Raw genomic sequence first — 17,201 nt, 5'->3', positions numbered from 1 at the left:
TTTTGGCTACCACACTTTTAAAAGAAATAGGATAGTGAGAGAACATGATGGTACAGTATATAAGAAACAGTTAAAGTAGCATTTTCCAAATGGTTCTATAGGAAGTAAATAGTTTGCCAAGGGAAATTAGGAGATCATGCTGAAATAAATTTGGTAAACAGTGGAATTAAACAAAGATGAAAAGTTCATTTTAACTGAAACTTTTAATGGCCTTAAATATGCTGATGTTCATTATTATAGTTTGAGGGGAGAGGTATAGTGATTCTTTGAGACATAATTAGATGTGGAATACTTATACCCTGGAAAAGTGTTCTGAGGAACAGAACATCTTTCTCCCTTAAAAAAAAAAAAAAAAAAAAAGCTGTTTTTACTGTATTTACCATACTTTAGGAAACCAGTTTGGGAAATGTTGTTTTAAAGAAACTGAATATTTAGCCTGGAGAAGAGGAGAATTATCTTTTAGATGCAACTGTATGAAATTGGATAGGAGGATAAATCAGGATCAATATTGAAATTTATAGAGAAAAAGATTATAATGCATTGAAAGAAAGATCTCAGTTAACCAAAGATACAGAGCTCTAGATGATAGTCCATGTAAGAATCATGAATAAAATGGATATCTGCTCTCTATGGGTGTTACAAAAGAGGATGTAGATTTCACATGGGTAAATTTGATATTTAAGGTCTCTAATAATTCTGAAATTATTTTACTAGAGGTTTTTCCAAGAAGCTTTTGTTGCTAGACTTTCTCCTTAATATAGTTTTGAGTTTGTTTTTTAATCATGGTATAAGTTTTCAAAGTCAATGAGTAACTGACTAGATGTTTTACTTTTTTAATTTTTTAAATATTTATTTTTTTAGTTGTAGTTGGACACAATACTTTTATGTATTTATTTTCATGTGGTGCTGAGGATCGAACCCAGGGCCTCACCCTTGCTAGGCAAGGGCTCTACCACTGGGCCACAACCCCAGCCCTTGACTAGATGTTTTAATCGTTTGAAAAAAACTTCTATAGTGAAAAAATCTGAATTCAGGTATTGGTACCACTATGTTATATGATTGCAGGTAAATCACATTTTTTTTTTCATAGCTTTTAGCTTTTAAAATATTTAAAGTGAAGGTAATATAAAATAAAGGTTAGGAGCCCAACATTTGGGCAGACAAACCTCTGAATTGAGTATATGCCTCTCCAATTCTATGATTTTTATCTCAGACTCACTTTGTTTTTCAAATGGAAAAGAACAGTATTAATCTCACAGGATTGTTGCAAGTACTACAACAAGATAAAGTAACAAGTACTGTGTCTGTCATTCTGTATGGCATTTAATTATGTTAAATATATACAGAAGTAAGCATAAACTGGAATTTCACTAATTAGGACAGTAAAGGTCAGAGTTATAAAGTGATTTGACGAAAGTGTTGACCAGTGACTGAAATTCAGGTCTTTTCTCATACAAGTTCATTATTTTCATTTCAATAATGATGTACCTCCTGTCCTGAATCATTCATTTAACATTTATCATAGGCCAAGGAGTTTACATGGTGTTAGAGATATAAAAGACTAGACCCTCTTGAATGTCTCATGGGTTTGAGGAAGGGAACAAGTGGAGGTGTAGGTGAAGAAGAGGGAGACTGACCTTCTTAGGTTCTGTGATTGTAGTGGATACAAAGGAATACCTAAAATTTAGAATTGAGAGAAGGAGAGTGGGGGTGGAGAAGGATTCCCAGAGAACACTAGGAATGAAAAATGCCAAAAAAAAGTAGGGAGGAAATGTGTAAAAAAATCTAGGTTAAGTCTAGTATATGAGAAGATGCGTATTTGAGAATTTATAATTAGGTACCTGCTGTTGGCATATAATAAGAAATGAATAATAAGAAGAGTGATTAAAAAATATATAATATATATGTGTGTGTGTGTATGTGTATGTGTATGTATATATATATATATATATATATATATATATAGTGCTTATATGCAATGGAATTCTTCAGATCTTTGTGATCAGTTAGCCATAAGTCAAAGGAAAGCCTCTGGGATAACTCCTAGATTTCTAGCTTTGACACTTTGAAGAAGGAATATATTTGTTTTGGTGCCCTGTATTCATTGAAAGAGTTGAGATAAGATAAAGTAACAAGTAACAGGTTTGGAAGATAGAATGACATTCAGTTTTTTTTTTTTAATATTTATTTTTTAGTTTTAGGTGGACACAATATCTTTATTTTACATTTATGTGGTTCTGAGGATTGAACCCAGAGCCTCATGCATACTAGGGGAACACTCTACCACTGAGCCACAACCCCAGCCCTGGCATTCAGTTTTTGATATGTTGAATTTGAGATGCCTAATGATACCTAATTTTCAGCACATATCCATTAGGCTGTTTGGTAAATGAATCTTAGCTTAGGAAAGAAGGCTGGTCCCGAGAGAGTAACTTTAAGGAAATAAGATAGATGGCACATAGAAACTATGAAGTGCATGAGTTACTTTCCTGGAAAGCAACTTTAAAAGGAGAGTGTGCGTACATATATGCATGTGCATGGAGAGAGGAGAGATATGCTATGCCATCATTCATCGCTCAGAAAAATTTAGATATTATAAAAGTAGGAAGTACTTAAGAGTTCACAAAAGTTGGCTATGTCATTTTCTGAATATTTCATTTGCATGAAAGTCAATTTAGGGGTCTTCCTTGTTTTTCAGGGGACTTAAGGTAAAATTGTGGCAGAAAGTATAACAGAATAATTTTCTTGGCAGGAAGGGGTAGTGTTTGAGATCAAACAGACCTGGTTATGAATCTGTCTATGCCACTTTCTGGCTCTTATGATCTTGGGTAGTATAATTCTCTCGATCTGTTAAATGGAAATAATAGTTTTCTTTTAGTAAGGTTTATACTTGCCTCTAGTAGTTGTAGTGATCAGCAATAACATGTAGAAATTTCCTGATATTTATAGTACACCCACAGAATTAAACCAAACCTCTTATGATTTTATTATCAGATTATTATTCTGTTTCTGTCTGGTATCACAGTTTTGTTTTGAAGCCAATTATTCTTTGGATAATTGAATAATGGGATTTCAGGATATAGTTATTTGCAGATGCCTAGTGGTTTGAAAGGTTTCAATATATGCATAAAAATTTGTGGTTGAGTAGTATTTTTATTGTTTAAAGCCAAAAAATGAATCCTAAAGGCTTTTTTAAACATTGATTTATTCTTCATAAAAATTTGTGAGACTAGGAAGTATTATTTCTGCACATGATAGATGAGGAAGTTGAGATACACTGGAGCTAATAAATAACTTAAAATTATATAGTTAGTAAGTGAAAAGAAAGATTATGAGTCCAGGTAATACTAGGGAGGATGGCTGCAGGGACAGTTCAATGCTCTGGAGCAGATCCTTTGGTGATATCACTTCAATCCCATCCCACTTACTGTAGAGATGTGGATATTCTTCTGTAGCTATGTGTCTGTCATATCACACTCACTTCTTACTTTTGAGAAAATGAAATATGTTTCTGAAAAAAGCATGTCTGTGTCAACAGAGTTGGTGCAAAAAAAAGTAAGATGTACTGCTAGTCTCGTATTTATCAAAGCTAGCCTTTATTTGATATTGTGGAATTTTGGCAATCTTTTTACATATCTTGTCTTATTCAGTCTTAAAAGCAACCATGTTATAAGGTTATCTCATTTTTAAGTGAAGAGACTGAAGTGTGAAGAAATTGAATAAATTGTCTAAGATTGCACAATAAGGAAACCTGAAATTGAGGTGCTGTGGCTCAGAATTTCATATTTTAAAATGCTTTGTGCCAGTGACTTTGTTTCCATTTATAATTAGGAAGGTTCTATTGGAAAGTGAAAAAGCTTTCACAGTGTATTCTTTCTCCATGCTGTGAATTTTAATTTTTGTATTTATTCATGATAACATTGAATGAGCAATATAAAATTAATTAATAAGCCACAGCATTGATATTAGGAAAAATCCTAAAGAATATGGTAATTAAAGTACATTTTTAATGGTAAGTGAGTTCTCAGCTCTTTTGCCTTACCTCCTGCCCACCTGTTTTATTTCTTAAGCTGCAGCTAGTAGGAAATTATAGTAGCTCTTGTTTTTGCTCAGATGACCAGAGGTTGTATTCTCTCATCTCTCTAGTAACTTCTAGTAGATAGGTTCAGGGACTGACTTGAATCTCTTATTCCAGTTATCAGGTTTTGGATTCTGGTGAAGCTGTTTGGGATTGCTGACAAAATGAGCAATATTGGCAGAATCTTACTTGTACTTGGTCACAGAAAGATGGAGTGGCCTATATAATAAAGTGATTTAAATCTTAGGCTATGAAGATTAACAATGATTATGTATTCTTTGATGGCAGTATGTTTTGTTTTCTTGCTCCTTTTGCTGTGTGTGTGTGTGTGTGTGTGTGTGTGTGTGTGTGTGTGTGGTGTTGGGGATTGAACACAGAACCTTATGTATGGGACGCAAGCGTTCTACCAACTGAGCTATGCCCGCAGCCCTTGTTTTATTTTTTCCTTCTCTCTCTTGTTCTTTTTTTTTTTTTTATCATTACTGGTTTTATTTCTTTATCTTTTTTCACTTTTTCTGTCCCTTCTAAAAATTAAAATATTATGAGACAGGCTTTTTGTCTCTGCTTTATTTACTCTTCAGTAATAAAAGAAGTTTCCAGTTTCTATTGCAGAACTAAAGGGAACAAACAGCAAAGAGTAATCACCCAACATGGCAGCCACAACTGTCATTGGTTTCTTGTACAAAGGAATGCTTCATAGATTATGGGTTCTATGACATAAATTTAAGCATTTTTAAATTTAACTTCATTTTAGGTATTACAGCCATGAATGAAGAAAATATAGATGGAACAAATGGATGTGGTAAAGTTCGAACTGGCACTCAGAATGAAGCAGCATTACTTGCTTTGATGGAAAAGACTGGTTACAACATGGTTCAAGAAAATGGGCAAAGGAAATTTGGTGGTCCACCTCCAGGTGGGGATTTGTTTATATTCTTTTAAATTAGATCTTTAGTCATTTAGATGATGTGTATATTTCTGCAAGTATCCCAAATAGTAGCTCTCTCCTTGTAACTGCTTTAAGACCTCACCAGTCATTTTAAGGGGAAGGGATAGATGCTGTGCTCGTCTTACTCCCCCACCTCCCACCTCCCTTTTTCCCCAGCTCTGCTCTTGGTTTGAGAAGCAGTTGAGAAAGAAGTCTGGATTGGTACAATGTGAAAAAGAGTACTTTTGGTATTAAAGTGGAAGTTGTTTGGGAGAGAATTTGAAAGCAATGAGTAGAAAATTGCTATTTATATGAGAAAATCAGATTCAAAAAGATATAGTATTTTATTTTCCTACCAGTGGGCAGTGCAGCTACTTTGTTCAGAGCCCTCCAGTTAGCTTTATTATATCTAAAGTTCTTGCTTCCAATGACCTCAGTGACTGTATCACTAAATCCTTTGCTTGACCCTCAAGCATGCTGTAGCCATATAGACCTTTATGCTATTTTGCTCTAACATCTAAAACTCCTGTTTTTTTCTTCTTCCTGAATGCTCTTCTCTGAGAGATTCCTCATGGCTCATTCCCTTATTTGTACTTAAACATCACAAGCTCAGAGCTTTACCATGTCACTTTATTGAATGCATCATCCCTTTCATGGCTTGCTTTTTCCTTCATAGCACTTACCATTCACTTATTGTCTTTCTTCTCTTTTGAATATCAGCCATTGTATCTCCAACACCTAGAATAGTGCTTGGCACATAAGAGGCTCACAGCAAGTTTGTTGAATGAATAAATGATTCAGTAATGAATAAATCTTTTTAAAATTTTTTTTTTGGTCTTTCAGGTTGGGAAGGTCCACCTCCACCAAGAGGCTGTGAAGTTTTTGTAGGAAAAATACCTCGTGATATGTATGAAGATGAGTTAGTTCCTGTATTTGAAAGAGCTGGAAAGATATATGAATTTCGACTTATGATGGAATTTAGTGGTGAAAATCGAGGTTATGCTTTTGTGATGTACACTACAAAAGAAGAAGCCCAGTTAGCCATCAGAATTCTTAATAATTATGAGATTAGACCAGGGAAGTTTATTGGTGTGTGTGTGAGCTTGGATAATTGCAGATTATTTATTGGAGCTATTCCTAAGGAAAAGAAGAAAGAAGAAATTTTGGATGAAATGAAGAAAGTTACTGAAGGAGTTGTAGATGTCATTGTCTATCCAAGTGCAACTGATAAGACCAAAAATCGTGGTTTTGCATTTGTTGAATATGAATCTCACAGAGCTGCTGCTATGGCTAGGAGAAAACTAATTCCAGGTAAACTGATCTTTTAAAGGTTATTTTTCCATATTAACTTTATTATTACAAATATGGAAAAATAACAGTACATCATAGATAATTATTAACAAAATATGTAATGCCGCTTAACAGGAATAAAGAATTCTTTGAGTAAGGGAAGTAAAATAAACGATTCTAAAAGACAAGAAATTATTCCTATAAAAATTTATCATGTTTATGATAATTATCAATTACTGAACTATATACTTTAGTTGAGGTGTTAATTATTAATAAAAATCCAAAGAGAATTAATTCTTCTAATGGAGACCTAGCTTTAAAGAATATTTGTCATATTTGCTTAAATAAATTTCATTGTCAGGTGCTTGCCTGTAATCCAAGCTACTTGAGAGGCTGAGGTAGTAGGATCCCAAGTTTGAGGCCTTCTTGGTCAACTTAGCAAGACCCTGTCTCAAAATTTAAAAAGGTCTGGGGATATATCTAAGTGCTAAAGCATCCCTGTGTTCAGTTCCCAGTATCGGGTACAGAGGGGATTCCACTAAATTCTGATTATGTTTGCTTTAATAAAAAGTTTTTATGTGAGTAGGAAATGAAGGCTTAACCAAATATAATGATATGTGCTTGAGTTTCTGCTTCTTTGAAGAAATAGTTTTACTTAATATTTAAAACTTTTGTTTTTTGTTCTGATTGTCTTCAAATTAATATAATTCTTTTATACAGGAACATTCCAACTATGGGGCCACACCATACAGGTAGATTGGGCTGATCCAGAGAAAGAAGTTGATGAGGAAACCATGCAGAGAGTTAAAGTTCTCTATGTAAGAAATTTAATGATATCAACTACAGAGGAAACTATTAAAGCAGAATTCAATAAATTCAAGCCTGGTGCAGTTGAACGAGTAAAGAAACTTAGAGACTATGCTTTTGTTCACTTTTTCAACCGAGAAGATGCAGTGGCTGCTATGTCTGTTATGAATGGAAAATGCATTGATGGAGCAAGTATTGAGGTAACACTGGCAAAACCAGTAAATAAAGAAAACACTTGGCGACAGCATCTTAATGGTCAGATTAGTCCCAATTCTGAAAACCTGATTGTGTATGCTAACAAAGAAGAGAGCCACCCAAAAACTCTAGGCAAGCCACCAACTCTTCTTGCTCGTCTTAATGGTCAGCATAGTCCAAGCCCCCCTGAAATTGAGAGATGCACCTACCCTTTTTTTCCTGGAACAAAGCTTACTCCAATTAGTATGTATTCTTTAAAATCCAATCATTTTAATTCTGCAGTAATGCATTTGGATTATTACTGCAACAAGAATAATTGGGCACCACCAGAATATTATTTATATTCAACAACCAGTCAGGATGGGAAAGTACTCTTGGTATATAAAATAGTTATTCCTGCTATTGCAAATGGATCCCAGAGTTACTTCATGCCAGACAAACTCTGTACTACATTAGAAGATGCGAAGGAACTGGCAGCCCAGTTTACATTACTTCATTTGGGTAAGTTTAAAAATATTTAAATAATATGGAATATGAAGTTAGGAATATAATGAAAGACTGTTTATAAATGTGTTTATTTTGAATTCTTAACATTAGTGCAGAGCATTTAGTATTAATTTTATCTGTTTTATGAATTCATGATAAACTGTTGAAAGTTGTCTCCTATATAATATTCCTTCATATAGCATTTTAAGCATTTCTTGCTTAGAAGAAAATTTGGTTTTGATTTAGACCCTTTTTCATTTACTTTATTATTTTTATAATGACAAATCCTAATTTGATAAAAATGTGTTAGTTACAGAATTTATGATGTAAACCAACTTATAATTCTGCCCCTACATCTTTGGTAAAGTCTACACGTGATCTTTTTGAGGTACAGGAGTAGGGAGTTCTTTGAGAGACATTTCATGTGGGTTATGTATTGAGCCAGCCTTATGCTCACCAATCTGGAAATTTGTCATTATTACTCATGAAAGGAAAAAAAAGCATCATTAAGAGGTGTAAATTACCATCCTCTCTTAATAATTTGTACATTTATAAAGTAAGTTTACAGTGTTTGAGGGATAATTAATAAGGCTATGGTGCTCATATGAAGATATTCTAACTAAATATTTGACATTTGTAAAGGAAGACATGTCACTCTGGTGTGTCCTACTTCTTTCATTTGTGTAATTTTTTAATGCATCTATGGAATTCAATTGGTGATTCCTCTCCGTCCAGAATAATATTTACTCTAAGAGTAGTGGTTTCTTGGTCAGCAATAAGAGAAAAAGATCTACTACTGAGGATTACAGTTTTTTCTTGATTATAATTGTCAAACTTTTAGCTTATATGGTTTCAGAACCATACTAATGAAGCTTTTCTCTATATAAAATTAGTATTCTCAAATTTACTCAAGAGAAGGAATCAAGAAGGAAAATATTATCATAATGGAAAAGTAATTTTTATACATTGTGAAACTTACCCGTACTTTTGTTTTGAATATTTTCAGGAGAGTTTGGTTTGGATGTCTCATCAAAACTTTAGGGCTAAATATAGGAGTCTCCTTCAAAGAAACTTTTCAGTAGTGTCCTTCATTAATAGTTTGGAAATGTTAAGAATTTAATAGTCACACAAGATAAATTCTTAGATATTACTGTTTACACAAAATAGAAACGTTCTTTTTCTTTAAACAAAGATCATCTAAATTTATTAGGTGAATAGCAAATCATTCAAATTCTTAGACAAAAATGGGTTAAAATTTTTTTTGGAGTGGGGTATATAGGTAATTAGCTGCTGAGCAAGGATTTCCCTTGTGTCTGATCTACCATGGTAATGCTGACACATTTTAAAATTTTTGTCCCTATTCATTCCCTTACAAATTTACTTAAATGTCTAAGATTCTTGGAACACGGCAGGTTTTTACGTAGACATGGCTTGCCCATATGTTTATCCCATAAAGAAGATTAGATTTGGAGGATTTTCATCAACTTTTAACTTTCTTATTAGGATACTTTTAACTTGAGTCCTAGGGCCTTAGTTAACTGTTATTGACCTGGAGTTCCTAAGAAAACTCTTGCAGATATGTATTGCTAACTTGATATTGGTTAATTAATGATAACATTAGCTTTAAGAAATTAAATACTTAGAGGGTTACATGCAGTTTCCTTTTTATCAACCTTGTATCAAAGCTGCTATTAATAAAAAGTTGAATGATTTTATTTTTTGTATTTACTCAGTGTATTCATTATCAGGGAGAAGAACTAATAAGTGTAAGCAAGATCCAGATATAAAAATATTTTAAAAATTAGATTAAATCCTAGGGCCTATTTGAGCACAATACCCAAGACTTAGGCCTTGACTAGAGACAGTAATAGAAAAATCCATATTAAACTTGAATAATAAATATAACTGAAGTTTGCTCAGGTAGAGATAGAAACTATTACATTTAGGCAAATGAAGAGTAGGAAAGAAAGAATTTAGGGAAGCAGAAAAGCCAGAGATCCAAGAAACTTCAATCCTAAAAACAAAACAAAAACAAAACCCAAATATCAGGCCTTCAGAGGTCATTGAAGCAGAGTCAGGAGCTATGGACAGCCAGGAGGTTACATGTTACCACATAGTGGATTAGGAATAGATTGAATATTGCTTGAGCAGTGTTTTAGCTCACTTTTTTTTTCTTTTAAAAATATTGGAGCCTCTGATTACAACATTTAAAGTGTTGATCCTATTTTAGATGCACCTCCTGTAGAGTTTCATTGGGTAGTTCAGGGTTGAAATAAATTAATGGAAGTAGTATGTTTTTGGAGGGGAAGGGGTAGTGTATTTATATTCTGCTAAATGTTTCAAGGATTGAATTTTTCTGAAGTCTTACAAGGTTGTTATTGGCTCTTGGATTCTCTCAAATAGAATTCCTTATGTGTTAAATCATCTTTTGGCTCCATTTAAAAAATAGAAACTAATTTTTTAGTTCATTTTTTAACTGCTATTTTAAGATATTTTCTTTGGATGTGATAATTTTTAAAAATTTTTGTCTGGATATTCTTCTGTGAATCCTTTCAGTTTCATTCTTTTTTCAGGTATTGTTATCTGATCTTACTTTAATTAGTTTTGCTATTGTATGTAATACAAATAATCATTTACCTTTTTATTTCAGATCATTTTGAAGGTATTTCTAATACCTTCTAATCCACATAATTTTGGAATTACCATCCCCATATTTTGAGTTTGAAAACTAAAAGAGGAAAAGAAAATTAGACTTTATGTACTTAAATGATCATCATTAATGTTATGAAAAACAGATATACCTTTTTAGAACTAACAAGAACTAAATGAATATTAGAAATATGGGAGTTTAATTCTGGTGACCATTTAGTGATCTTACCCGAATCCCAAAAGTTCTTGTTTTAAAGCATATAAACTTTTAGAATCAATCTCTGTCTCTCCTCCCAACCTCTCTCCCCCCTCCCTCCTCCTGTCCCCCCTCCCCTCCCCCACTTTCTCTCTTTCTCTCTCACATGTTCCTTCCAAAATGAGTTCTATTTTAAGCCAAATACCCTTAAATAGAAGTAAAGCTGAAAGCATATTTTTTGCTTCAAAATTATAAACTGTCTCCATTTTCATAATATCAGAGAATAACCTTCCTTTATGTCATCTGGAGATGATCACCTGTCCACCAGGATAAGAAATTGTGTATTTGCCTGGCTATTTTTTAGGAACCTGTAATAAATATCTTCAGTGAGTCTAATAGGTATAGACTTGAGGGTTAGGATGGATTGGTTCTGTACTAAATGTATAGTTTATAGAGACATCTCGGATCATTCAGTATCACTTTTAAATAAGTTTTTTTGTAATTTTGCATCTCTTTAGTAGTGGGTCAGAACAATCATGTGAGTAAGAATCCTGCTTTTCTTAAAAGATTAACTCTGTTTTGGATCTGGACCTTTCGGTAGTTACCACTGCTTTTCTCTGGAGGATTCTCTTGTAGGAGTGGAATAAACAAAATCAAGGAGATAAAGGAAAGTTCTGAGGAGTTAAAAAATTGAAATGTCCTGGAGAATACTTGGTGGAAGGGGAGAAGGAGTCTTCTTTGTGTTGATATGAATTTTCCTTATTAAATAATTTATTAACAGTAAGTATAGGCAAGGCATTCCTGCTTATTACTGTGTAATGCTCACTGATGGTAGTGGTTGTTTTTTCTTGACCACGTGAAACTTTAGTTTTTAAAAACAGGGATGAGAACCTCTCTATCACAAATTAGCTTGTGCTTTTGATTTAATTATACCTGATTTGTGTACTGTTGTTCTGGCCATGGTATGATGAAGTTTAACTAAAGAAGACATCTTTTTTGAATACCTCTTGTGAGATAAATGTGCTTTCTTAAGCACTTCAGAGATAAAGATAAATAAAACTTGTTTTTCTCTTAAGAAGTCATGGGCTAATGAAGGCAGCACAAATGTATGCATAGGCAATTTTGGTAGTATGAGGGAGGGGTTAGCTTTCTACCTGATCCAAGCTGTAAATCTTGAGAGAATATAATTAAAGAGAGGCACACAACACCAGCAAACTTCTTTAAGAAAATAGTATTGTGGTGGGTTAGTGACTGGCAGTTGTATATAGTGTTTGCTTTGGAAATTTCAGTCAGATTTTAAGAATTAAAAAAGTTGAAAAGATGTGGATGTTAACTGAACTTCTATTAGTCCTTCTGTTTAAAACTTTCCAAGTATTGTTTTTAGTACTACTGTGTTGGATGTACTTGGGGTTTCCTCGATGCATTTAGGTTTTCAAGATAAACCTATCCTGATTTCTGTGGACCACTTTATATATAAGTGTCATTTTTACTGTCTTCTATAGTTTTTTTTCTGTGTACAATTTTTGTCTGACTTGTATGTTGCTTATCATTTAATTTGAAACAGCATCAGCATACTCTTTATTTTTTCTAGTCATTTATTTGTTAAAATATTTAGTGTATGTATTTGTATTGTTTGCTATCAGTATCATTAAATTTAGTCTTTTATTTTCTGTTTTTACTTGTAACTTTCAAGAGTTATGAAATAGCAAGGTGAAAGTCATGTTGAAGTTTTCATCTTAAAAATAATTGGTGCTTTTTTCTTATGAACTATTATTATTTCCAGATTGATGGGCAGAAGTGCAAAAATAAAAAAAAATTAGATTTAAAATTTTGGCAATAAATTGTTTTGAAATAAAGAGAAACTTTTTCCCAGAGTTTTAAATTTTAATAAGTAATTTTAGTAGATATTTGAGTTAAATATAAAATGATGGTTACTTTAATTATAAGTAGAAGAAAATACTTTTAGAAAGCTATTCTTTCCAGTTTTAATTGCACCTCTGATGATGCTGTCTCAAACTGATACTTCAAAGAATAAAAATAATTTGACTTAAAAATCACCTAGTTAAGTGTTAGGTTTTGTATGATGACATATACTTGCTTTTTCGTTATTTTCTTCTGAATTAGTCAAAACCAAGATTTTTAAGATTCCTATAAAACAAATTTTACACATCTGTTTTCATATGATCAAATGGTGAGACCAAAATTCCATTAACTCAACTATGTGTCTTTGACCCTCCCAAGAGGGAACAGTCCTCATGAAAACGCATATATATATTCCTTTTGGCATTTTTTTCTCAAGACCTTTTGAATGATCATCTAGTATTATTCATAATTCTCATTAACACTTGTATTAATGGACCATAAATAATATAGAATGAGTTCTATAAGAGAAGCAGCTTAATAGAGTAATGAGTACTAAAATAAAAATATAAGAATCCGCAGTTTTAGCCACCAACAAAAGATGTGATCTAAGTTGGCAAATGAATTGGTCTTTGTGTGGACTTCAGAGCCTTTACCTCTAAAATGTGACAATTTTATTTGGTGAGCTCTAAGGAGTCTTTTGTCTCAAAAATTGGTGGTTTTGTTTAAAGTACATGTTCAAAAAATCACAAAAATGATATTTTAATATATTTTCTGTTTGCCAAAATACATTTGAATTCAAGTAATTTAAAATCAAGAACTTTTTCTAATAATTAATTCTTCATCAGTTTATCATTCCTTTCATTGTAAAATTCAAAGCTTATTTTTGCCTTTTACATAGCAGAACAACTGGATATAATATTAAAAATTTAGTCAGCCAAATGTTTTGTGTGATGACATGTACTTGCTTTCTTATTATTTTCTTCTCTGAATTAGTCAAAAAAACAAGATTTTAAGATTCTTAAGAAATAAGTTTATCACTTCAAAGTTTTTAAACTAGTTTTTAATTTTTTTAACAAGAGGACCAAGGAAAACAATGATGGTATTAAAACTTATGACCAGTATTTGTTCCATAGTTATGTTTACTAGCTGAAGTGATCAATTCTGATTTTATTTATTTTATAATAAATAAAATTAATAAATACTTATTTAATCATGCTTAATTCTTTACCCTATAATTTATTAATCTTTGGCTAATACATTCCTAAAATACTGTTCTAATACAATGAGTTTAACAGTAGCTATTGTTGTATTAATAAATTTAATGTCTCATTGTGTCATTTAATTCATGTTTTTAAAAAAATGGTTTTAAAATTTTTCTCTCCTATCAAATGCATATAAGTTCCATTCTGAGATATCAGCAGCAGTTCATAATTTTGCCACATGGTGTCGCCTAAATATATTTTTTAATGTGGCTTTAAAAGGAATTTTAATGTTATATTGATTTTTAGCTCCTTTGTTGCTTACCTTCTTTTTTTTGTTTTTGTTTTTGAATCAGGAAAATCTGTGTGAGAAGCTGAACTCAGTCTTCTTCAACCTGTCATGCCTTCATTTCTGCTTCATATTTAGTATTTAGTATAGACAATAATAGTTTATGCTGTAGCAATGTAAGTTAGTGAATGGACTAGTGAATGGAGACAGATATTCTACATTGATGACTTTACTGCAATGAAGTTATTTGTGCTTTTAATCACTTTAAAATTATTTCATGTCCATTGCTTCCAGACCTTTTGTTTAAAATCAAGTGTACTCTTACCAGTTAATATCTGACATATCAACAATCCTAGAGTAATTCATTCTCTATCCTAGAGCATCACATCTTCTATCCAGGACTTTATGGTATGTTACCTCCAAGAATGGTACACTTCCCTGTGGATTTTTAAAACAAAACAAAACAAAAACCTTAGTCTCCCCAACTAATTAGAAGTTTTAAGCTACCAGAATATTAGTAATTACTTGAATTCTCTTGCTCCTTAAATCTCGATAGTTTTTAGGTAGAGAATATTAATTATATGTGGACCATTATTTTTCTGCAAGTGATATTTGAGCTGTACAAATGACCTGCATGTGGATTTTTATATACATGTTTTAAAAGTAAGAAAATAATGTTTGGGCAAAAAAATTTAGTTTATTTCTGCATTACTTTGATTCAGTAAGTGTAGTCTTTATGCCACAATGATAGTATAATGATTTATATTGCTATTCTGTCTGTAAGTTTAGTTTAAAAAGTACATAGGACGGGGTGGGGAGAGGACCCTGGGGGTGTATCTCAGTGGTTAGAGCACATGCCTGATAATGTGCAAGGCCCTGGGCTCAGTCCCCAGCAAACACACACACACACACACACACACACACACACACACAGTTTGCAGGCCTGAAATCATTAGATTATAAGTCTTTTGTAATTATATTGCCTGATAATTTTATGCGTATACTTTGGAACTACTCTTGGTTGTGCTTTTAAACAGTAGAACTTAATCCTTGTATACTAATTAATTCAAGGGATTGGCACTTTAATAAATAAAATAATAAAAAGATGTAAACCAAGATAGAAAACTCCAGCTTCTTTTATAAAGATCTATGTTAACCTTTACTTTTTCTTTTGCACATTTTGATTGTCCCTTGTTATGTTTTATAAAGATGTTAATACTACTTCTTTAAACTTTTTTTGTAATCCTGTTTTGTTTGTGAATTGTTACAACTCTATAATCCTATTAACTTAATTTTTTTCTTGTTAACTTTGTTTCAGCAATACATGTTCCAGTCTGCTTGTTTACTGCCCGGTCTCTGGGATAAACAAATGTCCATAAATTTGCAACATGTATCCTATATATGGATACCTACCCCCCTTTTTTTTTTCTTGTTGCTGGTTTGTTAATTTTTGGTTCTGGGGTGATCAAAGTTGTAGTTACAGTTTTATAAAAAATATTGGATTATTTGGAGCATAAAATTTATAAGTTTCATTGTGAGTCATAATGAATCTTTAAAAAACAAATTTAAAATTGATTTCTGTTCTATAAGGTTATAACTTTTGCCAGAAGTAAAAACAAATAATTCAAGTAGAAAAATGTTCATTAACTTGAAGGAGTCTTATCTTTATATATGATGTGTTTACACCTGTTTCATTGAGAAATTAAAAATCCTTGAAGGATTCCTTGATATGAAATTTTGGTATACAAATATGGAAGTAAGTGTTGATACCAAGTATTGGAATTTTTTTTCTCTTAAGAATCAGAATATTCTAAGCAGAAAAATACAATGACTTACTCTATGTAAAACTACTCATTTGGCTTCTGAGGATGATTTATAAACAGGATGAAATTTTCACACTTTATTTCTTAATTTTTTCTTTTGTAATAGACTTAAGATTTTTAAGTTTTTCTCTTAAAATATAGGTAGTTTGCTGCTCACTTCTCTTGATTTTTAAGCCATCATAGTTTTATTTATTCTTATGGTTTATATTTACAATCGGAGAGCTGCTACATTAAATAATATGACTCGGAAAGAGAGATTGCTGGACTTCTCTGCAGTCTTCTGTGGGGCAGTGTGCGCGCCAGGGATTGAACTCGGGCACTCAACCACTGAGGCACATTCCTCAGGCGAATTTTGTACTTTATTTAGAGGCAGAGTCTCACTGAGGTGCTTAGCACCTCACTTGTTACTGAAGCTGGCTTTGAACTCAAGATCCTCCTGCTTCAGCATCCCGAGCTGCTGGGATTACAGGCATGTGCCACTGCACCCAACTTCATCAGTCTTTTGAGGTCTCAGAAAGTAGCTTAGCAGTGTGAAGTACGCTTTCATTTGAATTAGAATTATTTCATTGCCTTAAGATTGCATTTGAATTTTTATATAATAGTAATGATTTTTATTCTCAGTTCAATTTGAAACTTTATGATAGAAGTTTTCTATGTCAAGAAAGATTTCTATAGTTCAACTCGCAAGTATATATACTTAGGTCTGAAGCATGAATACATTGAAACTAAATAATCAAATATAACTGGCTTATTTGTTATATTTTTTCATGCAACCTGGGATGCTTTTTAATTGTATGGTATCTCAATTCAGGGAATTTACATAATACTAAAAACCCTATTGTAAAACACAACTTTTAGGAGAGGTTGGAAAGATGTTCAATTTCCCCTTGGCCCATTTTCTTACTGGAGAGAGATGACAGTCTCTCATATTGATACATTGCAGTGTGACCTAAGAATATTAATCTGCCCTCGTATCTTTTCTGTATCCTTTTTACTGGCAATGGATTCACTTTAATCTCTGCCTTATTCCACAAAACATTTGCAGTGCTTTTTATAAAGATGTAAAAACAAAAGAATGAAATTTTTAAAATGAAGGAATTCAGGCAGTGAGAAATTATGATTAAGAAAATAAACCAAGCAAAACTAAACAATATATTGTTTATGGGTATATAAATATAAAACTTTAAAAATGTAGGGAATGATTAACATCTGAAAAATTAGAATTGTGTTTACTTTAAAGGTTAGAGGAAGAATTTAGGAAGAATGCAGAATAAACTTCTAAGGCAATTTTCTATTTTTACACATGGGTGGTGAATACATGTTTTTATTTTTTAAAAATTAGTAAGCTGTACATCTGTATTATGTACATTCCTGTTTGTATATTTTTGTTATATAAAT

General features: G+C 32.2%; 1 protein-coding gene across 2 annotated transcripts in view; it reads left to right on the top strand.

Annotated features, from left to right (window-relative positions):
- The first annotated feature begins 4,843 nt into the window (after positions 1-4,843).
- Positions 4,844-17,201, top strand: part of Rbm46 (RNA binding motif protein 46) — a 34,058-nt gene continuing 21,700 nt past the window's right edge. For both annotated transcript variants that reach the window (XM_046459101.2, XM_058583949.1), the window contains exons 1-3: positions 4,844-4,994; positions 5,850-6,317; positions 7,017-7,799. In XM_046459101.2, the coding sequence (XP_046315057.1) occupies positions 4,844-4,994; positions 5,850-6,317; positions 7,017-7,799 (1,402 nt within the window). The remainder of the gene's footprint in view (positions 4,995-5,849; positions 6,318-7,016; positions 7,800-17,201) is intronic.

The sequence above is a fragment of the Marmota monax genome, unplaced genomic scaffold (assembly GCF_021218885.2).
Source record: "Marmota monax isolate L192 unplaced genomic scaffold, Marmota_monax_Labrador192_F-V1.1 WCK01_AAM20220418_F8-fsc00002, whole genome shotgun sequence".
Taxonomy (NCBI): Eukaryota; Metazoa; Chordata; class Mammalia; order Rodentia; family Sciuridae; genus Marmota; species Marmota monax.
The sequence above is the reverse complement of the archived record's forward strand: the minus strand, read 5'-3'. Positions and strand labels throughout refer to the sequence as shown.